At 52.1% G+C, this 26,812-nt stretch overlaps 9 protein-coding genes across 9 annotated transcripts; 6 read left to right on the forward strand and 3 right to left on the reverse strand.

Moving 5' to 3' along the window:
* Positions 1-2,045: 2,045 nt before the first annotated feature.
* On the forward strand, positions 2,046-3,626 carry PpBr36_00311 (uncharacterized protein; the record flags this gene model as incomplete). The annotated part of the gene is made up of 3 exons (XM_029887504.1): positions 2,046-2,182; positions 2,279-2,937; positions 3,019-3,626. The coding sequence occupies 3 exons, from the start codon at positions 2,046-2,048 to the stop codon at positions 3,624-3,626; spliced, it is 1,404 nt and encodes a 467-aa protein (XP_029750578.1).
* Positions 3,627-5,706: 2,080 nt separating this feature from the next.
* On the reverse strand, positions 5,707-6,206 carry PpBr36_00312 (uncharacterized protein; the record flags this gene model as incomplete). Its single annotated transcript, XM_029887505.1, has 2 exons — positions 5,707-6,006; positions 6,111-6,206. The coding sequence occupies 2 exons, from the start codon at positions 6,204-6,206 to the stop codon at positions 5,707-5,709; spliced, it is 396 nt and encodes a 131-aa protein (XP_029750575.1).
* Positions 6,207-7,159: 953 nt separating this feature from the next.
* On the forward strand, positions 7,160-9,271 carry PpBr36_00313 (uncharacterized protein; the record flags this gene model as incomplete). Its single annotated transcript, XM_029887506.1, has 3 exons — positions 7,160-7,505; positions 7,599-7,900; positions 7,976-9,271. 3 exons carry the CDS (start codon positions 7,160-7,162, stop codon positions 9,269-9,271), a joined length of 1,944 nt encoding a protein of 647 aa, XP_029750576.1.
* Positions 9,272-10,108: 837 nt separating this feature from the next.
* On the reverse strand, positions 10,109-11,179 carry PpBr36_00314 (uncharacterized protein; the record flags this gene model as incomplete). Its single annotated transcript, XM_029887507.1, has 3 exons — positions 10,109-10,597; positions 10,726-10,797; positions 10,883-11,179. Coding segments are annotated over 3 exons (858 nt in total), but the record flags the coding sequence as incomplete, so codon positions are not given.
* Positions 11,180-12,581: 1,402 nt separating this feature from the next.
* Positions 12,582-14,203, forward strand: PpBr36_00315 (uncharacterized protein; the record flags this gene model as incomplete). The annotated part of the gene is made up of 2 exons (XM_029887508.1): positions 12,582-13,188; positions 13,263-14,203. 2 exons carry the CDS (start codon positions 12,582-12,584, stop codon positions 14,201-14,203), a joined length of 1,548 nt encoding a protein of 515 aa, XP_029750582.1.
* A 1,259-nt stretch (positions 14,204-15,462) lies between these two features.
* PpBr36_00316 (uncharacterized protein) lies at positions 15,463-16,089 on the forward strand (the record flags this gene model as incomplete). The annotated part of the gene is made up of 1 exon (XM_029887509.1): positions 15,463-16,089. One exon carries the CDS (start codon positions 15,463-15,465, stop codon positions 16,087-16,089), a length of 627 nt encoding a protein of 208 aa, XP_029750579.1.
* A 191-nt stretch (positions 16,090-16,280) lies between these two features.
* On the reverse strand, positions 16,281-17,455 carry PpBr36_00317 (uncharacterized protein; the record flags this gene model as incomplete). Its single annotated transcript, XM_029887510.1, has 5 exons — positions 17,322-17,455; positions 17,067-17,243; positions 16,744-17,005; positions 16,574-16,678; positions 16,281-16,502 (listed from the first exon to the last, which is right to left on the reverse strand). Exons 2-5 carry the CDS (start codon positions 17,186-17,188, stop codon positions 16,281-16,283), a joined length of 711 nt encoding a protein of 236 aa, XP_029750580.1. The 5' UTR covers positions 17,189-17,243; positions 17,322-17,455.
* Positions 17,456-17,923: 468 nt separating this feature from the next.
* Positions 17,924-19,395, forward strand: PpBr36_00318 (uncharacterized protein; the record flags this gene model as incomplete). The annotated part of the gene is made up of 2 exons (XM_029887511.1): positions 17,924-18,282; positions 18,342-19,395. 2 exons carry the CDS (start codon positions 17,924-17,926, stop codon positions 19,393-19,395), a joined length of 1,413 nt encoding a protein of 470 aa, XP_029750583.1.
* Positions 19,396-20,500: 1,105 nt separating this feature from the next.
* PpBr36_00319 (uncharacterized protein) lies at positions 20,501-25,981 on the forward strand (the record flags this gene model as incomplete). The annotated part of the gene is made up of 4 exons (XM_029887512.1): positions 20,501-20,821; positions 20,930-25,747; positions 25,817-25,878; positions 25,954-25,981. The coding sequence occupies 4 exons, from the start codon at positions 20,501-20,503 to the stop codon at positions 25,979-25,981; spliced, it is 5,229 nt and encodes a 1,742-aa protein (XP_029750584.1).
* Between the last annotated feature and the right edge of the window lie 831 nt (positions 25,982-26,812).

Raw genomic sequence — 26,812 nt, forward strand, 5'->3', positions numbered from 1 at the left:
TGCAACGGCGGTGGAACGCGTGGCCAAGCACCGCTTGTACTGTTGAGAATTACGGATTACCCTAGCCCACCACTACCGGAAGATTTCCATATCTGGAAGGCAAATCATACAGGGTAGGTTGAGGTAAGCAGCGTAAGCAAGGTAAGCTCTGTTGCTCAACCACAGTTTGTGTGGGTGGGGTCTGATTAAAACGGCACGTATTCGGCTGCAGCACGTAATTGATTACATAGAGTACCTTACTCAGTACGGAAGGATCTCATTCGTTTTCTCTCTTCGTTCTAAATTTAACCTAGCTAGTCCTGAATCCACAGTTGTACAGGTAGGTAGGGTCAGGGTCTCACAAATCTAACTTTTCGTTTGAAATTGAATTTCAACCATGTATCGTGCGTGTTGGGTTGGATAAGGTAGCCCCAACCAGGCTGGGCAATATCTGCTGCGTTTAAGTGCCTTGGGTGATACAGTAGTTTGGCAAGGCAGTCAACGGTGCGAAGCCGTCCGAGCCGTGACATGCGCTTTACACCGACGGTGTGCAAACTTAGAGGTATTTGAGGCTCTAGAATTGACCTTCGGATCAACCCGTTGCATTCAACCTTGATTTTTGACTGATCTTTGTCTGAGCAACCTGTTTGCAACTACTAGAATGCCATCATATAAAAGGGATGGTTCTCTTGGATCGACAGAATACAGAAGAAAAGCTAGGTGTCCAACGCTGGCTTGATGAACTAGTTCCAAGATGCCACAACCATCACACAACGGGCTACAGTTAGTCTGTTGAGCCTCGGTTGGGTACGTACATAGAGGCGTCATCGATACGGAGTTCTAGCAACCCAACACACACCCGGCTTACGCTGCGTTCCGAGGTTCTTTGTACAGAAACCCACCGTACCTACCCGATTAGGATGTAGCTCCTTCTGCCCCTCCCTCCAACTTTAAACTATCTTACCAGAGGTGGGTGGGACTTCCGGGCCCGGTTGATTGGTGAATTGAGTGTGGTGATTGGGTTGCTTTTGCAACAAAGTCCCTTGCTTCTGGAGTCAGTCTGACTTTTGAAGTGGAAATGGGATGTCCAACGGGCCGCAGCAGCGGTTTTAGGCTCGGTGTCCCACTCGAAAAGACACTCCCCTTGTAGGCGGTGTCAATTGACCTTGTTGTGCCAATAAATTACGTTGCGTGCACAAGCTGCGCGCTGTACGGATTGGATTGGATGGCTGATCTCGTCCCAAGACTGGGATGGATGAGGGACTTGAGAAAAAAATAGTTCGGTTCAGGACAACCGTGAACTGAGGTGTGGGATTAGAACGACAGATTCTAGAGAGGAATTTAATTACAGTATGGCCACAACGGTTCAGATCATCACTTGTACTTGTCAGGTACAACCGCGGAGATGTGGAGCTCAAGCGTGTCGTGGAGAGAGTAAGGTACATTTTGCTATTTTACCTTACTTTATCTCATGGCCTGGTGTCGCGTGGAGTCGCATAAAGGTGGGATAGGGTACGTACGTGGCAGGGGTTCGTATTTTAAACCAGGATCTGTACCTAATGGTTTTTCTTCTGTAGTGACGGGAGGTTGACTTCATACATTTCTTACTTGGAACCAACCCTTACATTTTCCCGAACCTATCGCGACCAAGCCTCCTTGGACCTTTCGTACACTCTTTTCCCCCCCAACCACGCACAACAAGACAAAACAATAAAAGAGCCCGAGATACACTTTTGAAAGAAGCCAAGACGACGGAAGAATAGACCAATCATACCAGGGCTCTCCACGTTCCCAAATATAATACATCTGGTATTAGCGGGGGCATAGTCAAAGAACTCTACCTTACGAGCCCCCACTTTGTGCCTCGACGACATCGGAGCTGGCTTGTGCCTCGAATTTATTTTCAGAGTGCTGAATCTTTCGAGGCGACGCTGTGACGACAGGAAATAGTGCTCTTATTTGTCTTTTGGACAGCCTCATCCCGGCAGGCGTGCACAGCCTACTAGGATTCCATCGTGTCGGCGCCCGTCTTTTCAACCACTCCGCGACCCTTCGCAGACCGCACCATGGCACCATCAGTTAGCCCCAGCTCCCGGGAGCTGGGCCTCTCCGTCTTGGGCGTGGGCTCCCAATACCCTCCCTACGCCCTCAAGCCCGACGCCGTCGAGACCCTTGCGAAGCGCTTCTACCCAGAATCTCCGGCGTAAGTCTCCTGCTCTTTGCGGCCCTGCATCCGCAACCTGCGAAAGGGTTTCCCTGGAAATGACACTAACGACTTTCTCTTTCTCCGGGGCAACAGTATGAGCAAGGTACTGGCCATAAACAGGTATACAGGAATCGAAGCCCGTTCCTCCATCGGCGACCCGGAGCACCCCATCGTAAACGACGCGGCCGCACCGTCGATAGCGGAGCTACACAAGGTTTTTATGAGCGACGGCGTCCCGCTGGCGGTCAGCGCCGCGCGAAAGGCGTTTGAGGACGCCGGCATGACGGACCCCGCGGCGGCGGCGGCCAGCATAACGCACGTCGTGTCGACCACGTGCACCGACAGCGCGAACCCGGGCTACGACCACTTTGTGGCGCGCGAGCTGGGCCTGTCGGACTCGGTGGAGAAGGTGCTCCTCCACGGCGTCGGGTGCAGCGGCGGACTCGCGGCCCTGAGGACGGCGGCCAACTTGGCGCTCGGCCATGCCATGCGTGGCCTGCCCGCCAGGATCCTGGTCATGGCCCTCGAGGTCAGCACGACTTTTGTGCGCAGCGAACTCGACAGCATAAACGCCGAACAGAACACGCGCATCGGAGTCTGTCTCTTCTCCGATTGTGGTAGTGCCGTCATTTTGAGTAACGGTCTCGGTCATGGTCTTGATGCCAAGGAGCCGGCGTATGAGTTGCTAGGCTGGCAAAACAGAACAATTCCAGATACGGAATTGGATTTGGGTTTTGATGTTGACCCTGTTGGTAGGTACTCACCATTATGTGACAACCACAACAGTAAATTCCGGACCAGTCTGTGCTAACTGGGGCTTGGCCAATAAATAGGATGGAAAGTAGTTTTAACACCGCGCGTGCCAAAACTCACCACCTCGGTGCTCGAGTCTTCTTTCGCCTCGCTCATGGCATCGCTGCCACCACTGCCACCAAACTACTCCAAGGCTTCTGATTTTGACTGGGCCATGCACCCTGGTGGTGCAACGATTCTGACTGGAGCCGAGAAGGCCATGGGCATCACACCAGAGCACATGCGTGCCAGCTACTCCACGTACATGAACCATGGAAACTCGAGCTCGGCGACCATCTTTAGCGTACTGGACTGCCTGCGGCAAAAGGACATGGATGCGCTGACTCCCGGCGGCAGGGAACCGGCAGACTACGTCGTCGGCTGTGCTTTTGGGCCCGGCATCACGGTGGAGACGTGCATGCTTCGGAGGCGGCGGAAGGCGGCGGGCGGCGGCATGGCTGCGACGGGGTTGCAAACTCCGCCAGAGACGGAAAGCGAGGGGAGCAGGAGCGACGACGAGGACGGCGCAAAGGACGGGAGCAGTCCGAGCGGAGCTTCAGGGAATGCTTCAGCTTCGGCGGGGAGTACGGCCGCGATAAGTGGGGAGTCATTCGTCAACCAAGCCATGTCAGAGCTCGAGCTGGATTGATTTGAGAAATATATCAAGACTTTTATATCCGGCCCATCTCAGTATCGCCACCCAACTTTGAGGTCGCACGGTATTTTATGAATGGATGATAAATTTGAGTTGAAGGATTCGACTAGGCTCGGCAAAGCCCCGCCTGGACCTTGCACAGTACATAATAAGGTGTTCTAATAATTAGCCGTGTATCCCAAAGGGGTTGCAGAAGGATCAAACCGGGTCTGATCTGATCTGATCTGACGACTTGCCGGAGCCCTGTTCTAACCAAATTCGCTATTCGCCAGCTTTGGTGTGGAACGGTCTTACGGTGGGCCATCTTATTTTCTTTCTTTTTTTTTCTTTCTTGACAACACAACTCGGCAGTTCGGGCAGCTATGTATGTACGCTACATCATCACTATGCGATTACGTAGTCGAACCCCTGAGCGTTGGCATACACGTCTCTTTTGAGATTGCATTCAGTAGCAGATATGCAACAATGCAAAAGGTCAAGCAAGGGACAAAGTGCCTCGATCGGTTCGCATCGCAGATCTTCAAGATGCATGGTTTGAAGGTACGCTCTCTTTCCTTTCTTCTTTTTTTTCTCCCCCGGATTCTGTGAACGAGCTGCTTGTACATAGTATGACACCCAAGGACTCAGAAGAACAAGAAGAATGGCAGGCCCGAGAGTTGTGCCATATCAGGGGCCCCACGGTTCAGGAACGCTGGGCCTTGCCGCTTCGGGGGCTCCAAAACGTGTAACCATAGCCTGAGGCCAGATCCAACGATGGGTCATGTAGGATTTTCCAGCCTTCTGAAATGTCGAATATGAAGTCTTCGGCACCGAGTGAGGACAACCGACGTTCAACCTCGTCGGGCCACGCGCCACGTTCGCTTCTCATGGCAACCAGACTGTCAGATTTCGTGACATTGGAAAGCCCTTCGGGGCTCAGAGAAGCCCCGTACTGGCGCGACAAGCGGAGCTGTCTCTGGCCCCGGTGACCTCTGTCCGAGGCGCTTCTGGCTCTTCCGGTTTTAGGTAGCTCTCGAGGAGCGCCACTTGGAGCTTCCGAGCGATCTCGATGACGTGCGGCTTCAACTCCTCTTCGCTGGATTCGAACTGCCGCTCAACCAACCTCCCGTTCGAGAAAACATCTCATCAAGGTTGGCCGGTCCCGCCTGAGGTAGGCCTTGTGGTTACAGCTGTTCGAAATTGATGTAGTTCTTGTGGAAATTCTCCCTGTAGTTATTTAATGAATGATACTGGTCTGCAAGTCACATCGCTCTTGCTCCAATGACGGTCGAAACGGTCCCCTGTCAAGAAAGTCATCATAACAAGTTGAGCCTTTGGGTGGAAGGCCATCCGGGTCCCCAGCAACAACCACGACAATCTTGGGTGGGACTCCAGAGCCAGCTTTTGACCCAGCTTATATGATGAGAAACAGGCCGTCGCTACCCTGGGATTCTTGATCGCTTCCAGGGCAATCAATGTCGGGAGTTTAGCCTCCATGGCTTCTATTCACAGGCTTGCATCTGATTGGCCGAGCCAGGGGAATCTGCGCGGGCTGCATGGTCAAAAGCTATTTTCTTTGAGCGCGCAAAGCAAAATGGGACTGTATCATAGTCTTGGACATATTCCATTTCCGGTAGAAGGGTAGGAATGGATAAAAGCAGTTGACCAGGGAATGCAGGATGCTTCATCATATCCCGACTAGTGCGAGCGATTCCCATGTCGTTCATTTTACTGTGCATGGCATCTAGAAGCGCAGAAGTGCACCTGGTTATGCGCAGGTCGGCGCAAAAACCTAGCACAAATTATTGAACTACATGATCTAACCGGAACCAAGGATGGTGATAGTGGCGTGTCAGATGGAACCTGCCGCCGTCCACACGGAATCCATTATACGGAAGCCTTGGTTGGAATACGCAAACCTGTGCCGAGGTACGCCTTCGGGTCTAGAATGGCCATGTACTCAGCTGATAGCACTACAGATGGTGCAAAGTTCTTTTTTTTTTTGCTCGTCTGTCGTTGCTTACTAGCGTATTGACAGAAGGCTAGCAGCCAACAAAGAGCCACTGCCAACGGTTACCTGGCCGGCAAGTCACGGTTATGAAGCCGCCTCCTTGGCCTGCTCTTCCTCCTTCAACCTCTGCCTCTCGTCCTCCTCGGGCGTCATGGTCTTGAGCTGCAGGGCGTGGATGCCACCCTCCTTGGCCATCTCGTCCTTGAGCAGTGAGTAGATGGCGCGGTGACGGGCGGGCTGGTTCTTTGAGCGGAACTGCTCCGACGTAATGACGAGCCTGAAGTGCGTCTCGCGCGAAGTGCTGCCCTGCATGGCCTTGTGGTGGGCGTGCAGGTGGGAATCGTTGTGGATCTCGAGCCGGGACGGTTGGAAGGTCGCGCTTATCTGGACAGCAGAAGAAGAAAGAGAAGAAGAGGTAAGGGCGGGTTGTGTTCGTTTTCAATGTGTGTGACAGGTACTTGCGGGGGAGGTGTTTTGCAGTTACCAACCTTGGTCCTGATCGCATCCTCCATGGGCGTGTTGGATGCCATGTTGGCGTATGGTCGTGCAGCTCTGGGCAGGGCGAGGCACACACGGCGGAACATGTCAAGATGTGCTTCAAATTGCTGACGCCTCTGTGCGCGCTTGGTGGTTGTCGACCCTGTGCGCGCGCTGAGCCTGGTTGATGGACGTATGAGACGGCGTGAGCGAGTGTGTCGACGTCTTCGCGGGTTGGTAAGTGGTACTAGGTTTTGTGAGTACCTTGCTAATTTGATTGGACTTTTGGGTTGGAGGGTGAAGCAATTAGTGTTTAATCAATTAAGATGGCCCCTGGTTGAGGTAGCTACTCATGTAAGAAAGAATTGTCAAAAGAAAAAAAAAAATCAATATCGGTTGTCGCGTGGTTGGCTGCAGCTTGGTAGATCGCCGGCGCAAGCCTCAAAATCATTACACCCCCTCCACACTAAACCCTGCCCGTTCTCCGCCAAGTTTTGTACCACAGTGTCAGGGGCCACAGCGCTCGTCTGCCGAGTTTAACCCAAATTGATATTTTTTGCGCGTGTTTTGTTCCATCAAAGATTTCGTTCATTCACCTTATCAAGCATCTCTTAGCCTACGTAAGGTAACATCTGCCAGACATACATACGTTACGTATGTCAGACGTCTATTAATCGTTCTTACCCCAATTCGAGCTCCACTCGATAAAGAAAGAAAAAAACCCCCCAAAAATAATCAACAGCGCATCAACAAATAATAATATTACGGGTCTTCCCCAACAACTCTGCAGCACGGAGGACGACATCGGGAATCAAGCAGCCCTGCTCTACGCTCTATCAGCTGCATCTTGCTCCTGTCTGGCTCGTTCATCCATGCTCGCTAGGTAATATTATTCCGATCTGGGGTGAAAAGCCCCATTCGTTCTTCTCCCCGCCCTACTGCGAGCCAAAAGATACCCTCCTCCACATTTCTACATTGAACCCCCATTTTCCCTTTTATTTTCCCTCCCCTCACCCTGCTTAAATAAATGGCAGGGTAGAGCCGTCTCTCTTTTTTTGTAATGTGGAACCTTGCGAGACTATGCCACCCTCCACCACCATCAATACTCTTATCCCGTTTTCTGCCTAGGCGAACACTGCCCGCTGCAACAACTCTCTCCCTAGCCGCTTACGCCAGGATGGCTTCTTCTACTACGCTCCCCAAGCTGCCCATCTTCGAGGCCATAAGTAAACACGACCCGGAATCAACCGTCGTTGTCCATTCCTTGTCTGGGAGGTCTTTCAGGTACGGTGGTCTTCTGGCCGATGTGGCAAGGGTCCGAGATCGGCTCTATGAGGCCTCGGGCAAGCGTGAGCTGGATGGGGAGCGCGTTGCTTTCCTGGTAGAAAACAGCTACGACTATGTAGGTAAGCAAAATAAATCACATGAGAGGACCTGACTAGGCAGGCGTTGTTATTGTCGGCTTTGTATAACACAAGTAACTCAACTGCTCCGAACAGTGACTCTGCTTGCCATCTTGGCGGCCAAATCCATTGCCGTACCTCTGGCACCGGCCTTCCCTCCTCCAGAGCTGCAATATATATTGGACCACAGTGAGGCCGCCCTGCTGCTATCCTCGTCCAAGTTTGCACAAAAGGCTCAGGATGTGCTGGCCACCGGGCTGGCCTCCAAGCCGACTCATCTGGAATTATCTAAGTTCCAGGGTAACTCTGCTACTGCTTCAGAATCCATAACCTTGGACGAAAGTAGCCCCGGTAGCGCTGGTATGATGTTGTACACTTCGGGAACCACAAATCGACCGGTCAGTCTGCTCTCCTTGCTGCTCAAATCTCGTGAAGAATTTCTCGGCCTGAGCTGACCTCTACTCGGCTCGCAGAAAGGTGTACTCTTGCCGCAGGATGTAATGACTGCGCAGGCGCGCTCATTGCTGCAGGCTTGGGAGTACTCTTCAAAGGATCACTTATTGCACGTGCTGCCCCTGCATCACATCCACGGCACCATCAACGCCGTCTTTGCTCCCTTGATGTCCGGCAGCACCATCGAATTCCTCTTCCCCTTCAACGCAGACGCCGTGTGGCGCCGTCTAGCCTCCCCCTTCATGGCCGCCCCGGAAGCTGGCGCCAACGGCACCAACGGCACCGCCGCTGCGCCCAAAAAGGCGCCCGTGACCTTCTTCACTGTCGTGCCGACCGTCTACTCGCGCCTGCTCGCAACGCACAAGTCCCTGCCGCCCGACGTGCTAGCCGCCGCGCGCGAGGCCGTGTCACCGCAAAACATGCGCCTCAGCATCTCGGGATCAGCCGCCCTCCCCACCCCGGTGAAGCGGGCCTGGAAGGAGCTCTCGGGCGGCGCAGTGCTGCTGGAGCGCTACGGCATGACCGAGGTGGGCATGGCGCTGTCGTGCGGCCTGGCCGACGCCGACCGCGTCGACGGCAGCGTCGGCTGGCCGCTGCCTTCGGTCGAGGCCCGTCTCGTCGACGTCGACTCGGGAGAGGTCATCAAGCCCGGCGAGGAGGTCGACGCCGAGGGCCGCGAGCGCGCCGGCGAGGTCCAGCTGAGGGGCCCCACCATCTTTGCCGAATACTGGCGCAACCCCGAAGCGACGGCCAAGGAGTTCGTCGAGGACGACGCCGCAGCTGCCACCACCAGCACCAGCACCAACGGCAATGGCAACGGCCACGCAGCAAACGGCCACGGGCGCACGGCCTGGTTCAAGACGGGCGACGTAGCCGTCCGCCGGCCCGTGCCCGCCGCGGGCCAGAACCCCGCTCCGGGCCAGGAGTGGACGCACCAGGGGCCCATGTACTTTATCCTGGGCCGCAAGAGCGCCGACATCATCAAGTCGGGCGGCGAGAAGGTGTCGGCGCTCGAGGTGGAGCGCGAGCTGCTGTCGCTGGATCAGGTGGCCGAGGCGGCCGTGTGCGCCGTGCCGTCGGGCAAGTGGGGCCAAAAGGTCGGCTGCGTCATCGTGCTGGACAAGGAGCACTGCCCCGACGGCAAGTGGTCGCCCATGGACATGCGCCGCGCCCTCAAGGGCCGCCTCGTCAACTACAAAATCCCCCAGGTCATGCGCGTCGTCGACCACATCCCCAGGAACGCCATGGGCAAGATCAATAAGAAGCAGCTGGTCGCCGCCGTCTTTCAGGAGGATTTCAGCGGCGACGAGATGTAGGACTGGCAGTCTGTCTTGTCCCATCTGTCCAGCTCTTCACAACAATCTCTTCTCCCATTTAGACATGTCTATTTCAGTGTCCCACGGAATTCTTGTAACTATTAGACCCACTAATACAGCATAGACAATCATTAGAGCATTGGCAACGCCGTGTCACAATTACGTCTAGGTCATCGTTTCACCTATAGTTTTCCCTGCCAAGTCTTCTATGAACTTTCTTTTGTTTTCCGAAACGCCATAGCATCACCGCACCCGGATAATGTTATTTGCTGGAAAACCCGCCAGCCAACCCCCCAAGCTGATAGTGCGGCTGAAAAAAAAAAAAAAAAAAAAAGACCCTGTTCCGGGCAGACAGGCTGAATGACGAAAGGCAAAATGTGAGATAGGAAGTCCCAGGCCTTTCCGTGCTGTCTTCCCCGGTTGTCTCCTCCATGGGCTTTCTCGTGCACGCAAAAAAATAGAACGACTAACATTCCATCAACCTAAAATGCATTAAGTGGATAGATAACGCCAAATAATTAGCCAATAAACTTCCAGGAGAAAACCCCTCCCGGTGCAGCGCACCCCGTGATATAGAGCCTGTAATCATTTGACATGTGATGCGCAAGGAGAGAGAGAGAGAGAGAGAGCAGTGCATAAGCTAGGCAAAATTCATGTCATGTTGATCAGTGTGGTAGGTAGGGCGAGTATGCGTAACGTAACCACAGGGATGGTCTTGAGGTATATGCAGAGCATGTAAACAGACGTCCCGTTAACCTTTTTGTCGCATGTGGGCCTCTGGCCAGCAAAGATACAGCAGCGAGCCCGTCGCATATTTCGCTCCCCTCATACTGCTGTTTAGACTGTGAACTTGGCCTTGGCACGGGTGCTGCCGCTGTGTGCAGACTCTGTGTGGCCCGAGAACTCCAGCACCTCGTTGGCCGGGAGCCTCAGGACATCCTTGAAGCGCTTGCCAATCTCCATGAGGATTGCCTTGCCCTTCTCAGGCGAGCGGCCCTTGCCTCCAGCAACGTCACCATCGCCACGATTGGGAATGGACTTGCCGGTGGTGCGAGTCCACACACCGACACGGTAGAAAGCCTTGCGCACGTTGACGACGACGCCCATCACCTCGCCATCATCCTCCGACTCCAGAGTCTCGCCGATCGCGGCCAGCATGGTGTGCAGCCAGATGTCGTCGATGGGAATGTTGCGCTTCTCCTTGAAGCTGTACGACCACTTGCCACCGTGCTTGTTTTGAGGGTCCTCCCATTCTGGTCGCACGCCCTCTTTGAAAAGATGGTAGTCCGACTTCAACGCCAGCTCCGAGACGGGGGCAATGTTATTCTATGAGGGGTTTCCTGTATCAGTAAACCGAGTTGCAGCAAAGACCCTCTGTGGGGTGCTAGGTGTCAAGTCCGTGTCGTTGTTCCCCTTTCCCTCCCACTTTCCCGAAAAAACAACCATCCACTCACATAGATGCCCCAGAACTCCTCTACTGAGTTAAATGTGATAACCTCTTTGAGAAGCTCAGCCCAGTTGTCACCCTGTAAAGAAACAAACACGTCAGAAAGTTAGCAAAGGTCCGTTCCGCCATCAAATGATGCGGACTACTAATAAGGCGTAACGAACCTTGCCAGTTGGCGGTTTGGTGAACCAGAGTGTCCATTTGTTCATCAAGGGGTGCTTGACGTTAAAGTTGTTGCTGTCGTGGAAGACTGTGACATCCTTGTCGCCGGATGAAGTTGGCGCGTTCTCCCCGTCAGGAGAGATGGGAATCGTCGAGAGATCGACTTGGGTGGACATATTCGTCGTTAAAGGATTGTGTACGCGTGTGTCGCGGGGCGGTCGATGATTGCGGCAGAAGAGTCTGCGCGGGTGCGAGGCAAGACAGATGTCCGGTGTTCTCGTCGTCGCTGTCGTCGAGTCGCTAAAAGAGAGGGGAAATCCAAATTGCCAAACCCGAAAAGAGGCTAGCAGAGGAGTTTGTCGTTGGTGTAAGAAGGCAAGGTATCGGTGAAGCCTGTTTGTGTGCCAGCCAAAAAGCTTCTTGTCGTCAATGTCCTCTTGATTATTTTTTTTTTTTTTTTTTCCAACGAGTGGTGGTCGGTGGTCGGTCGGGGAAGGCAGGCGCAAGATGAATTATCGCACTGGTGGGGCAATCGATACCCCCAAAGAGAATGAATGGCAAAGCAACAATAGCGGCAGGGCAGGCACAGGGTGCAGGTGCCAGGATCCAAGTCCTAAAAAGAGTGACCAGAGTGCGCTTGCAGGGTTGCGACTGCAGATGTGGCAAGGCAGCTTTCGTGCTTTGCAGATGATTCAATTAATGACTGCCCTTTTATTTTTGGTTCGTGATTTAAAATTTTTTTTTTTTTTTTTTTTGGAAAGATCAAGAGGAGAAAGAAGCACAAGGAAATATTTGTAGGTGCGACTGAAGTTAATGCACCAGGCCGACTCGGTAGTCAGCTCAGGTGTCTGCTCTCGCTGTGATGTGCACGCACCACTGGCTACCTACCCAACAATATACAGTAGGTACTAACCTAGATAGATACCGATCAATCAACATTGCTCTATTATGTTGCCTAGCCCTTTGAAATGGTGGGCTGATCAAGTCGCTACCGTGCCTCAGGTACCTTGGGTAGCTTATTTAGGGTAACGGAGCAATGAGCTAGCCGCATAGCCCCACGATTATGTTGAGAATCTTTAGCACCCGAGCTGAGACCTGTCTCGAGTGAGACATCGGAGGGACATGAGCGCAGAAAGTTTGGCTTAAAGCCTGCGACTATGAATCAGCCAAACGCGTCAATTGGGACGGATACCTATTCTCTCTTTGTCTCAAACACGGACTGATCGGCCGGATTCTTCAATCGCGTGTGTTTTGACCGCCTTCGACGGTCCTTTGTGAGTGCAAAGATTGACGACATAATGTCTTTGCACATTAAATCCGAATCCGGCTTCAAACCCGAATCTAGTCGAATAGAAGCGCATTGTTCCCCGAGTCCGGTTCCGGTATTTGAACCTATTTTCTTTTCCTTGCCCAAGCCATACCTTACTCCCGGTATATTCACATTTGAATCTGTCTTTCTCGAGCGATGTATTTGAAGAACAAAGAAGAGATGCCGCAAACACACTTGTCATCTGGGAGCCCCAAAGGAACTGGGCTCGAGGGCAAGTTCCATAAGATGCAGAACCAGCCTGGGTGAGATCTTGAGGGGGAAGGGCTGTCGCGGCTCGTGATACTTTGAAGCTTCTTCTAAAGCCATAATTCACATATCGACTTGCAACACGCTCCTCAACTTCCGATCTCTACTGGCCGCATCACTTCATCATGTCGAAAAAATTCTCAAATATGTTTGCTTTGAAAACCAACGGCGAGGTGGCGTCATGGTTTCTTGATACCGACGACAGGAGAGTTGCTCAAATCCGTCTGGACGAGCTTGTACGGCTGCGCGACGAGGAGTACGGCATCAAGCAGCCTCTAAATACTCCACAGACCAAGGGATCCGTCCCCTTTCGACCCAGAGAACTGAGCGATCTCAAGGGCAACCCAACACAGCTATTGTTTGCTCGGCTCCATGAGGAGTGGGAACTGAACGATGCGTGGTATAGTTCTACCTTCATGCACTTGTTCACTACCATCAAGTACTTCTCACAGAGATACTTTGGAATGGACGTGTTCCCCGAGGGTTTCTCTCCTTGGAAAGAAGGGAACTTCTCGCAGATTTTTCTCGACTTTGTTAACCAGGTGGCCTGCCCGGATCCCACAGCCAACTGGGACGCTCTTTTAATGGAGTCAAAACAAAAGAGCAGCCTTGTGTGCGGTGTTTTCACAAAGGCCTTACTGGATACCGTCTTCACTAGCCTCTTGTTTGGGGCATCTGACGAGCAGATGACGCTACTGAAAACTCACGACGAGACAACCCTCGAACTTGATGGTTCGTTAGCCTTAGCTTTAACCCCTACTCCGCAGCATATTATCTGACGGCAATACTGACAGATTAATACTCAGGCTACAAGCGCACCGCACGGAGGGGTGCCATAGTTCGGGACTTTCTTGGAGACGACATCACGACGCCAAGGTTCTGGACTGACGTTGGTCAACTTTCTACCGAGATTACTGAGATCTTCTTGCCGTTGATCAACTTGCAAGGCCAGGCGGCCCCTCAAATGGAATGGCCAGAATTGACAGAGATTCATCAACAAATCTTCCACATCGTGTCGATTGCTGCCTACTTCTCCGTCATCATCCGTCGTTCCGAGACTATCTTTGACTATTTCATGGCACCTGTTGGAAGCGAGTGGGCACATACGCATGAGGAAGAAAACCCCGGCATATATCACAACTCACGACTTGCCGCGACAGCACAGGATGACGACGACGAAGCCAGGGCCAAGGTCGAAAATAGCTTGACCGAGGCACGAGCCCAGCAGTTTGATGGGCTGCTGTCACTCGTCCGAGATATCATGGGCAGCAACAAGGTTGTCGAATACCGCCGGCCAATTCGCACCGCCAAAGTCGGAATTGCCATGTTTCCCCGGATCAAGCGTCACAGGACGCTGTGCGACCCAGAGCAATGGAACAAGTGGACGGTCGAGCATGAGTCGTTGGTTTTCAAGGGCCGGGTCACCTACTACTATGGAAAGGAGCATGATCCCCTGGGGTTGGAGCAGAAGCCATCGCTTGACGAGTACCGGATGACCAAGTGGGAGAAATTTTGGGCAAAGCACTACTCTCCGCGCCACTGGCTACTGCTTTCGACACTTGCTCTGCTTTTGCTGCATCTTTGGCAGCCTTTGGTTTTCAGAAACCTGAAAGCCGCCTTGTATGCGTTTGCTTTACTAGTGGTTGTCACTGTGAAGAAGGTCTGCGAGGCACCTCTTCGGATACCAGCCCCTATTGGACCGCAACCTTCTCCATCCGGCATACAGAGCGAATATGTTCAGACCTGATCTCTTGTCATTTTGTCTATTCCTTTCCTACTTCCTGTATGTTTTTTTTCTCTGAATTTTTGGTATGATTAGGTCTTGGGGATGTTTTTTTTTTTTTTTTTTTTTTTTTTTTTTTTTTTTTTTTCGGATACCTGTGGAGTTATGACTGGTCTTGACTAGTGTGTGTGTGTTTTTTTTTCTTTGTTTTTTTTTCTTTGTTTTTTTTTTCCTGTTTCCATACGCCTACCTTCTCATCATCAAATCACCTCTGTCTAATTAGTTAACTTTAGAGATAGCATGTTGTTATACCCCCATTCTCTTAAAGCAAGGCGTTTCTCCAAAGGTGGTTGGTTATTCACAAGCAGTGGCGAGCAGCTCGGGTTTCTGGCATGATTAAATCTTGCCTATTCAGACGCATGCGTGATCCTGCTCATGGTGTGCATAGGGTTCAAAACGAGGCCATTGAATTTAGTCCTCGCAAGAATTTGTCACAGGCAGGTGAGCAGGAAAGCAATACCAATACCTCTCAGCCCCGTAAAAAAGCAATCATTGCTCCAGTCGCCTTGACCACGAACCGCCACGCTACGTCTTCACCTTCGTTGGGTGGCATCCAATACCACTTCCCGATGACTGATTTTCTCTCGCATTCAAAGAGCCATTCAGATCAAGAGAAAGGCTTTATTGCCGTCCTAAATTTTCTTATTGCCTTGGCCCCTTTCTTACTCCGCGTCCCATGTATCATAGCGGGCATTTAGTCTTGACAAATCGAGTGGCAAGACTATAAACCCTTTTGGGGGCGGTTTGTAGAATAAGCACTGCACTTGGCCTAAGTGGCGTATTTCCATTCGGATTAAAGAGAGGATAAAAAACAAAGACATGTAGGCATCTATATTCGCATATTTATGTACTTGGGTAATGCGTAATCTTTAATTGCGCAGAGTCCTTGCCTTATTACCAGTTATGGGAGAAGTTGGGCCGGTGAAGGGTGGAGGTTGGCCCCACTTGACGTCCCCCGGTGCGTACCCCGCTAAAATTTCGGTTTTCGCAGGGTTTCGCAGGTTTGGCGGCTGGCTGGCTTGGTTATCGATCGGGGAAAAAAAAAAAAAGAAGAAAATCACTACTCAAGATTTGTCTCTACATCTTCGAAATTACCAAATTGCTGCCCCTCACGAGGGGTTAACAATGATATCGGCAAAACTTTGATTCCATTCGACGATTGTCAAGCGGTTGGGACATTGCGTCCAGGAAATCTCAACCGCAACACGAGTGGTCGGTCCGAGATGGATGCGCAGGCACTACTCAAATCACAAGGCTGGCGCGGCCACGGGCACACGCTGCACCCGACCGACGACTCGACAGGTCTCGCCAAGCCTCTACTCCTTTCGCGCAAGGACAACACGCTCGGGATCGGCAAGAAGGAGCACTGCACGAGCGACCAGTGGTGGCTCAACGCCTTCGACCAGCAGCTCCAGGGCCTGGACACGAAGAGCCAAAAGGGCGCGGTCGTGCAGACGGTCAGCCGCGGCGCGCTGAACGCGATTGAGACGCGCGGCGCGGCTTCGAGATATACGGGTGCGTACGGTTTGTACGCTTCATTCGTCAGAGGTGGACTGTTGGAGGGTACGATATCTTCGTCGTCGACGACCAGTTCGGGCGATTCGACGCCGGCGCCCGATGGCGACGCACGCTTGGAGACAAAGAGCGAGCGCAAGGCGCGGAGGGCACTGAGGAGGCGCGAGAGGGCCGAGAAGAAGGCTCGCGGTGGATTGGATGTTGATGCAATTCTTGCCGCGAGGAAGAAGAAAAAGACGGATCGCAAGGCACTCGAGACAAAAGAAGAAAAGAAAGCAAGACGGGAAGCAAAGAGGAAACGAAAAGAGGCACGTCGGAGAGGCACTGCAGGCTGAAGCGCCGAACTCGATGCAGAAATTTCATCACATCAACCTTTTGCCGGCCAAGCAGAGGATGCCTTGTTCGGCGGTCGGCATGAGACAGGTGGCGGCCGGTTTGCGCGAACCACAAAAGGCCACAAAGATTAATTCTGACAACTGCTGTCGGAATTTAGGGGATTGGGAACCGATGGCTGTTCAAGTGGGATCTAAGGCTGTTTGGGTATCTCTCCTGGCTTGTTAGACAGCAGCCAGGGACGTCTATCCCAAAATTCATCTTTGATGATGTCGAGATGCTCGACTGTGACCCTGGCCTTGGCACGCTTCTTTTTCTCATTTTCGGCCTGCGTCTTGGACTTGGCCACCGGCTCGACAAGAGCCTCAACCTTTTGCGCCACACCCTGGCCGTTTTGGGGCTCTTCGAGTATGTACTAGTTCAGTCATAGTGCCTGTTAGCATACGAACCTGTACACAAACACAAGCCCGATATAAGTAAACTGACATCTCTGAAAACTACGCTCCCCTTTTTATATATATCCAGCTCGTTGTTGTAGTTGATGCCAAACTTGGAGAACAGGATTTCGTGCTTGTCAGCAGCAAAGGTACCCTAAATCACCTTGTTAGTCATGGCTGGTCTGGCAGATTATATCCACAAAGGCCCATGAGGCTTACCGCAAGTGATCTTTCTGCAGTGTGAGCATCCATGTTGCCCTGTTGAATTAGAGCCCAATACGTGGTGTTGTAAAGGTTGTTGATGTGGCAGTCGACTTGGCGCCAGCTCATATAGTCCCTCAGGTTCTGCACACTCGGGAAACACACGGCCCTGCCATCAAAGCTAGGGAGCGGAGGTGACAGAGGGCTGTCTGGAAAGTAAGTATTCCAATGGTAGATGTAGTAGGCCGAAAAGGTCGACACAATAGTGGACACCAGTTTACTGCCCTGATCCTTAGCTTCATGTGAACGACGGGGATGCGCTGTAGAATATGGGTACCTACCCCGACCTTCGGTCAAACAAGCTACAGTGCTTGTGGAATACAAAGCTGTACTCGTCGCTCACGCCGTATGCAATGGTAATTTCTGGCAGCTCTGTGACTACAGACTTTGCTGAGGCGTTCATGAGGTCAAGCGCCCGCTTGTCATTGGGCTTTTTAAAGTTGTACTTGGTAGCGAATCTGAGTGGCTTTGTTAGTGGCTGCTAAGCACACAAATAATAATGATTACATGTTGATGATCTATATGCGTGAACCCACTTTGTGAATCCTCTTCCATCTATCCTGACAACAATCCATGTGTTTGGCAGTAGATTGTCGGGCTGCTCAAACGCCTTCACGTACTCATATCTGGTGGGGGTTGACTGATTAGCCTGAGATTCATAAGGGATGCTACATACAAAGACTTGACCTTGTGCTAGCCCTGGATTTAATTGTAATGCTCACTTGGAATTGGCCATACTGGTGAAACCTGATTGCAGGTGCAGAAGTAGACTAGAAAAACATTCGTCGCAGGCTAAGATCTTTGTCAATTAAATCGCCTCCCAGTATCTCTACCTTGGCATTTACCTCGAGCTTTCACTCGGAAAAGAACTGAAGGATTGAGCGATGCATGCGGGGAAGCTTCCATCTGTGTGACGTGCGGGCACTGGCAGTTCAGTCCGAACAGGGATCTTTAAGTGCCCCACCTCAGCTCCAAATTGCAACGACGCGGTTGTCTTGGGGGTTTCCCTTCAAACGCGACTTGATCCCCGCCAACTACATGCCTCGACCAAAGGATGGCCTAAACAGCTCAAACTGATGCCAAATCGTCTGGCAAGTATCGAGCACCGAGATATTAGAGCAGACTTCAGTCCATCACAATGAATCTGCTGCTATCCGACGATTATCTGCTTCAAGATTATCCCGAAAACATTACCAATACCATCAGGTCCGGTCACGCAACATGTCTGCGCTTCAACCGCAAAGGCGACTACCTCGCCTCGGGGCGAGTAGACGGTGCCGTTGTGGTATGGGATCTTGATACTATGGGAGTGGCACGTAAGCTCAGAGGTCATTCTAAAAGCGTGACATCACTGAGTTGGTCAACCTGTGGGAGGTATCTACTTTCTGCGTGCCAGGGTTGGAAGGCAATCATTTGGGATCTTAGCAACGGGGCAAGGCATCGCGAAGTCCGCTTCAGGGCGCCCGTCTACATTGCAGAGTTCAATCCCCGCAATCCGTAAGTCGAAATCCGGGGCTTTCTCTTTTGCACAAGTTCCAGTTGGCCATGCTAACTAGGACCAGTCTGCAGTTTGTCGCCTCGATCTTTGAGGACCAACCCGTGGTCGTTGACGCTACGAACCCCATAGACGTCAAACATATCCTGCCGTGCAAACCGAAGCGGCCGACTACCGACGACAGTGCCCTCAAAGAAAAATGGGCCAAGGAAGATGCCAAGCAGATGACAACGGTAGCCATATATGATTCCGCGGGCGATTACATCCTTGCTGGCACGAGCAAAGGCTGGCTCAACATCATCGATGCGAAAACTCATGAAGTCATTTTCTCCAAGAAGACTTGTGGGCTCGTCATAACGACGATGCGGCTTACACAGAACGGCAAAGTTCTTTTGCTAAACTCGCAAGACAGAATAATACGGACATTCCACATGCCCAATCTGGCGTCTGAGGATTTCGATCCGGACACGATACAGCTGGTGGACGAGCACAAATTTCAAGATGTGGTCAACAGGTTGCAGTGGAACCATGTGACGTTCAGTGCGACAGGAGAATACGTCGCAGCATCGACCTACAACAATCATGAACTTTACATTTGGGAACGTAACCACGGCAGTTTGGTTCGCATGCTAGAGGGGACAAAAGAGGAGCAAGGGACCATCGAGTGGCATCCACATCGTGCAATGCTGGCTGCGTGCGGACTTGAGACTGGTAGGATCAATATCTGGTCCGTCACAAGTCCACAGCGGTGGTCGGCCCTTGCGCCAGACTTTGTTGAGGTTGAGGAGAACGTACAGTACGTGGAGCGAGAAGATGAATTTGATATACTTGAGCAAGAGGAGATCGCCAAGAGAAGGTTGGACCTCGAGGATGACGACGTCGAGGTCTTGGCGATGCATATGAATGACGGCTACATTGGCGACGACACTACGTTTCAGGTTCCGATTCTATACAATTTGGGCGAGTCGGACAGTGAGGAGGAATTTGTCGCGGTGTCCACGGGCACGATGCGGCGTAGAAGCCCTGGTGACGGCGAGGGTGACGGTTCTGTAGATAATCGGTCGACAGCCAAAAAGGGAACGGCAGGGAAAGGCAGATCGAAGAAGAAAGGTTGATACTGGATGGCGATGTGGGTTGATCTCTCCACCAAATGTCGTAATAGAGCTGTCGGTTTGGTTTAGTCATGATGCACGCAGGGCAGGAGCATGGCCCAGAAAAAAAAAGGCGCAATTTTTATGAACGGAAAAGAGAAAGGTTCAACTAAAATGTTACGGGACGTGGAATGTTAGCGAGAAGAAACACGTGCTTACATGGTAAATAATAAACAAAGTTTTAAATTGAAAAATCCAGCTTGGTTCCCGCAGTGAACCCTCCTCGCGCAGAGTTCGGCCGCGCCCTACAAGACACATTTGGCTTGCATGCCTGTTTTCGGGCGCGACGGGATCCAAGCCAGAAATTTGGCAATTTAGGTTACGCGACGGTACATGAAATTTCCCACGGTTCTCTCACAAACAATAGTGCATGACACGTACCTCGTGAGTAGTGCAGACAGAAGCAGTGAAGGGCCCCACCGCCAAGCGTCCTGCCCCATCTGAAAGAAAGGAGTGGCGCATTGTCCCAACTAGGCCTAGCGTTGGTCAGTCATCGAGGATTGGGGAATGGAAAAGAGACGTGAGCTTTTCTGGCTCGCCTTCACGTCGCCCTAGCCCCCAACCCATTTTTTTCCATATCGACGAACACGCCGCCCGCGTCGCACAACGGGCATCGCAACCGAAGAAAAGTCGTCGTCAATCGAGCGACTGATTGATATAACCGCATCCGTCGACTTTTTTTTCACGCGCGCCGGGCGATCAACGCGACGCAGAGGCGGCAATACACCCATCGACTCGCTCCTCCGGGGAGCCTCCGTCGTGAACGGAAGGCCTTCGAGTACATCGCGGCAGGCGAGCATCGCGCGACTGTTTCCCATCGATCAAGACTTGGCCGGCTCCATCATTCAAGCATTTGGATTTGGCGCGCTTTGTTTTTACTAATAACCTGCATTTCTCTTTTTGACATCTCGCTCACTTTGGGTTGACCGCGACTTGAAAAAAAAAAACACGTAAAAAAACTACCAAAAAAAAATTCACGCCGACACCGATCGCGAACGCTCCCATCTCTTTTCATCTCCAAACTTCCAAGTCCGTCACACTCGGCTAATCGCCGATACCCTTCTTCATCATGGCGAACCTTATCTTTGCGCCATCGTCGGCGCCCCTCAAAACAATCGAGGAGATCCAGTTCGGTGTTCTTGCGCCCGAAGAGATCAAGAACATGAGTGTCGTACACGTACAATACCCCGATACTATGGACGAGACCCGAACAAAGCCACGAGAAGGTGGTCTCAACGATCCTCTGCTTGGTACGACAGATCGACAGTACAAGTGCAAGACGTGTAATAACGACATGAACAATTGTCCTGGTCATTTCGGTCACATCGAACTCGCAAAACCTGTTTATCATCCTGGATTCATCAACAAGACGAAAAAAATCTTAGAAATGGTTTGCCATCAGTGTAGCAAACTATTGTGTGATGAGGTTAGCGTGACCGTGGGATTCTGTGGCTTGCTGTCGCGGGTGCCTTAACGATCTTGCTAACTCCTGTTCTAGAACAATGACGAGCAATTTGCACAAGCTCTCCGGCTGCGAGACCCAAAGGCGCGATTTGCCATGGTGTGGAAAGCTTGTAAGGGCAAGAAGGTCTGCGAGATCGAAACTGGCGGTAAAGAGGAAAAGGATAGCATCGACACGGCAACTGGCATAGAAAAGATCCCACACGGTGGCTGTGGAAGTACGCATCCCGACATCCGGAAAAAGGCATTACAGCTTTACGCCAAGGTCGAGGAAGCCCGTGAGGAGGGTATGAAGAAGGAGGTCAAGGACAAGCTCATCACGCCCGAGCAGGCTCACCATATTCTCAAGCATATTCCGGAAGACGACCTGTGGAAGATGGGTCTGAACAAGGACTATGCCAGACCGGAATGGCTGATCGTCACGGTTCTGCCCGTGCCACCTCCTCCTGTCAGACCGAGTATCTCTGTTGACGGTACGTCGCAGGGAATGCGTAGCGAGGATGATTTGACATACAAGCTTGGCGATATTATTCGCGCAAACGGCAACGTGAAGCAGGCCCATGCTGAAGGAGCCCCGAATCACATTTGCACCGAGTTTGAGGAGCTGCTTCAATACCATGTCGCCACATACATGGACAACGATATCGCATCCATTCCTCGATCTTTGCAGAAGAGCGGTCGCCCCATCAAATCAATTCGCGCCCGTCTAAAGGGTAAAGAAGGTCGTCTGCGAGGCAACTTGATGGGTAAGCGTGTGGACTTCTCTGCACGTACAGTCATCACGGGTGACGCCAACATCTCTCTCCATGAGGTCGGTGTTCCCAGGAGTATCGCTCGTACTTTGACCTATCCCGAGACAGTCACACCGCACAACATCGATCGTCTTCACCAGTACGTTGTCAATGGCCCGAATGAGCATCCTGGTGCCAAGTACATCGTCAGGACCGACGGTACGCGAATTGATCTCAGACACGTCAAGAACCGCGGCTCGACTCAGCTCGAGTATGGCCAGAAAGTTGAGCGTCATCTCCTGACGGGAGACTACATCATCTTCAATCGTCAGCCTTCACTGCACAAGGAATCCATGATGGGTCATCAAGTGCGGGTTATGCCCTACTCAACTTTCCGCCTTAACCTTTCGGTCACGTCGCCCTACAACGCCGATTTCGATGGTGACGAGATGAATTTGCACGTCCCGCAGACGGAGGAGACTCGAGCGGAGGTCAAGGAGCTGTGCATGGTGCCACTGAACATCGTGTCGCCCCAGCGAAACAGTCCACTTATGGGTATCGTCCAAGACACTTTGGCTGGTACGTACAAGCTATGCCGTCGTGACGTTTTCCTCACAAAGGAAGCCGTAATGGACATTATGCTCTGGGTCCCCGATTGGGATGGCATCATTCCTCAGCCTGCTATCCTTCGTCCCAGGCCGAGATGGACCGGCAAGCAGATCATCAGCATGGTCATTCCCGACTTCGTGACCACTCACCAGGGTGGTGACTGGAACCCGTTAAACGATGATGCTCTACTGATCCAATCGGGTGAGCTCATGTTTGGACTTCTGACCAAGAAGAACGTGGGTGCTGCTTCTGGAGGTATTATCCACATTTGCTACAACGAGCAAGGCCCGGCAAGAGCCATGGCTTTCCTGAACGGTTGCCAAAGGGTTGTCAACTACTGGCTACTGCACAACGGTCACAGTATCGGCATCGGTGATACGATTCCTGACCCTGTGACCATTGAGAAAATTCAAGCCCACATCAATGAGCAGAAGGCTGAAGTCGCAGAGCTTACTGAACTCGCTACCACCAACAGGCTGGAGGCTCTTCCCGGTATGAACATCAGAGAGACGTTCGAAAGTAAAGTCTCCAAGGCGCTCAATACGGCCCGTGAAAAGGCCGGTACCACGACTGAGAAGAGTTTGAAGGACATCAACAACGCCGTTACCATGTCGCGGTCCGGATCCAAGGGTTCCTCGATCAACATTTCTCAAATGACTGCTCTGGTCGGTCAACAGATTGTCGAAGGCAAGCGTATTCCGTTCGGTTTCAAGTATCGGACGCTACCACACTTCACCAAGGACGACTTTTCACCCGAAGCCCGAGGCTTTGTAGAGAATTCGTACCTTCGTGGCCTGACTCCTTCCGAGTTTTTCTTCCACGCTATGGCTGGTCGAGAGGGTCTTATCGATACAGCGGTCAAGACTGCCGAAACCGGGTACATTCAACGACGTCTCGTCAAGGCGCTCGAGGACGTGGCTGCTAAATACGATGGAACTGTTCGCAATTCCCTAGGTGACATCATCCAGTTCATCTACGGAGAGGACGGTCTCGATGGTATGGCTATCGAAAAGCAGAAGATGGACCACCTCAACATTTCAAATGCGAAGTTCGACGGCATGTACAAGCTGGATGTCATGACCGAGACTCGTCCGCGCGAGCTCAGTGCTCTGGAGTACGGCAACGAAATCTTTGGCGATCCTGCTGTCCAGCAGCTTCTTGACGAGGAATACGAAGCCATCAAGGCAGACCGCCAGCTCGTTCGCGAGATCAACTACAAGAAGAAGGATGACAACGATATGCAGCTGCCTCTCAACGTGGCGCGTGTGATTGAGAACGCCAAGAAGCTTTTCAAGATTGACGACGCTCAGCGCAGTGACCTTCGGCCGCAGGATGTCATTCCTGTTGTCAAGGGTTTCTTGGAGCGCATGGTCGTTGTCCCGGGAGATGACCCCATCTCCAAGGAGGCGAACTACAACTCTTCAATCCTCTTCAAGGCACAGTTGCGCTCTCGACTGGCATTCAAGCGCTTGGCTGTTCGTGAGCGACTGAACCGCATCGCCTTTGACCACGTCATTGGTGAGATGGAGAGCAGGTGGCAACGGTCTTTCGTCAGCCCCGGCGAGATGGTTGGTGTTTTGGCCGCGCAGTCCATCGGTGAGCCTGCCACGCAGATGACGCTGAACACATTCCACTTTACTGGTATTTCGTCCAAGAACGTCACGCTGGGTGTGCCGCGTCTCAAGGAAATTCTCAACGTTTCAGCCGAGATCAAGACTCCTGGCATGGTGGTACGTCTTGATCCCAAGATATACCCTGACTTCAAGCAGGAGAACGCCAAGACGCTCCGTAGTTTGGTAGAACACACCAATCTCCGTTCGGTGACCGCCATGACCGAGATTTACTACGACCCGGAGATCCAGACCACCACAATCGAGGAAGATGCAGACATGCTCGAGGGACACTACCTCATTCCTGAGGAGCATCAGGACGAGCCCTCAAACCAATCGCGCTGGCTGTTGCGTCTCACCTTGGACCGTCAAAAGATGCTCGACAAGAACTTACACATTGAGGATGTAGCTGCCAGCATCAAGTCTGCGTACGCAAGTGACTTGGTCGTCGTCCACAGTGACAACAACGCTGACGAGCAGGTCATTCGTATGCGTCACGTCATCAAGGGCGACGAAGAAGACAAGGATGGAAGGAACATCGAGTCCGACCAGATTCTCAAGCGCCTGGAAGAGCACATGCTTGACGGCCTAACCCTCAGAGGTATCAAGGGTATCGAGCGAGCTTTCTTGAACAAAGATACGAGGCTGGTTGTCAAGCCGGATGGATCTCTGCTCAACAGCAAGGATGCGCCCGAGTGCGAGGAATGGTACCTAGACACACAGGGCACGTCACTGCGCCAGGTTTTGTGCGTCGATGGTGTTGACAGCGTACGAACGCTCACCAACGACCTGTACCAAATCGTCGACCTGCTCGGTATTGAGGCAGCACGAACTGCGCTGCTGGCAGAGCTGACGCAGGTGCTTGCTTTCGATGGTTCTTATGTCAACCATCGCCATCTTGCACTGTTGGTCGATGTCATGACGTACCGTGGCAGCATAGCAGCCGTCACGCGTCACGGTATCAACCGTGCGGACACGGGAGCGCTGATGCGTTGTTCGTTCGAGGAGACTGTGGAGATTTTGCTCGAGGCAGCCGCCATCGGTGAACTGGATGACTGCCGTGGAATTTCAGAGAATGTTATGCTCGGTCAGCTGGCACCCATGGGCACGGGCGCGTTCGAAGTTCTGCTCGACCCCAAGATGCTCGAGACTGTCGTATCCAACAATGCGCGTATGGGTCTGATGCCTGGCTTGACAGTCAAGGGCAGCTCTGCCGAGGGCGCTGCGACACCTTACGATACGGGCTCACCTATGGGTGACTCTGGATACAACCTAGGCATGGCTTCTCCTACCATGGGTAACTTCTCGCCCATCATGAGCGGAGGCTCTGATACCCCAACAGGCTTCGCAACCGAATATGGTGGCTTGGGCATGAACCCTTACGGATCTGGCACCAGCCCCAGGCCAACCAGCCCCTTCAGCACCTCGCCCACTTCACCATTCAGTGTTGGATACGGCAGCTATTCGCCAACTTCGCCGATGGCTGGGTACTCTCCCACCTCGCCCATGATGGACGGCGGCCGCTACGGTGCTTCGTCTCCTTCGTTCAGCCCCTCATCGCCCTCGTTCCAGCCGACATCTCCCATCATGCGGCACGGTGCAGGCGACTCCATGGGCTACAGCCCTACCTCTCCGACTTATCAACCTGGCTCGCCGACTGGCGGCGACAATCACTACTCCCCAACCTCGCCCGCTCAGTTCGGCGCCTCGCCCACCTCGCCTCTGTACTCACCTGCAAGCCCTAGCTTCTCGCCAGGAGGTGCCACATCCCCCATGTACTATGTTGGCTCGCCACAGCACGCTTCTCCCACCTCACCAAACGCACACTACTCCCCCACAAGTCCGTCATTCCAGAGGTCGCCCGCACAGGCATCGCCTACGAGCCCAGGGTCCTACTCGCCGACGGTAAGTCTAGGAAATGAATGGTTATAGATATGGCGATATATCATATACTGACACTGATCTCATTCTCAGTCTCCGTCGTTCTCGCCTAGATCCCCTGGGAGGAACAACCGCAATGGAGGCCAAGACTCATAGTATGTTCTGCCATGTGCTTGTCTGGCAATTTTGCTCTACATTCAACGCAGTATGCTAACGCCACGTAAATCCAGCTCGCCTACTTCTCCAAGCCATGATTAGACGTAGTTGCAACCCTACATATCCTCCTTACCCTCTGTTGAATAATGTATAAGATTTGTTGGAGTTTCATGGGTGTTGAAAACCAACCCCAAAAGAATGTCTTCTTTTTTTCTTCTTTTTTTGCCCTTCCACTTTTTTGTCTTTCCAGAGCCAATCCCAATTTATGATTATATATTCTGCCGTCCATGAACCGATGCTCGGATGGTCATTAGACAGTGGGCAGATGTCCTAGTTCTTCTGCAAAGACTGCCACGGTCTTTTCAACTTTGAACTAGGAGGCGATAGTGATTCCCGAAAAGGGGGGGTTTGGAGGCAAACCCGATTCACACTAGAGTACTACTTGAGGAAGACGGACAAGATATGTGCAGAGGATGCAGTGAAACACACCGAGAACGAAACCAAGAGAAAAGAAGAAAAAAAGAAAGAAAAAAGACAAAAAAAAAAAAAATTCAAATTCCCCAATCAACCCGAAGGTTGCAGCGCAGCCATGGTTTATTTTAATGTCGGGTTGGAGGTTTTAAAGAGAACACGGAACTTGGAGGTGGAGTGGGAACGAAAAAAAAAAGCTAGATGCGAGCATTGCCTGGGGGGGTTTTGTTATTTTTCTTTTCTTCATTGACTGTCTGATCAACATCTGATATCTTGATTGTGTGTATTTGATTGTCTTTCTTCTCCCCCCTTCTCCGTCTCTTGGTTTTTGTTCCTTTGTTCTCTTGTGTCTTGGGCAGGAAAAGATTGACGACTTGACGGTGCCCAGGTACAAGATTTTTTCCTTTTTTCTTCTTCTTTATATTCGGGGACTTTCCTTTTTCTTGTCCGGGTTTTTTTTTT

The sequence above is a fragment of the Pyricularia pennisetigena genome, chromosome 2, assembly GCF_004337985.1.
Source record: "Pyricularia pennisetigena strain Br36 chromosome 2, whole genome shotgun sequence".
Classification (NCBI taxonomy): domain Eukaryota; kingdom Fungi; phylum Ascomycota; class Sordariomycetes; order Magnaporthales; family Pyriculariaceae; genus Pyricularia; species Pyricularia pennisetigena.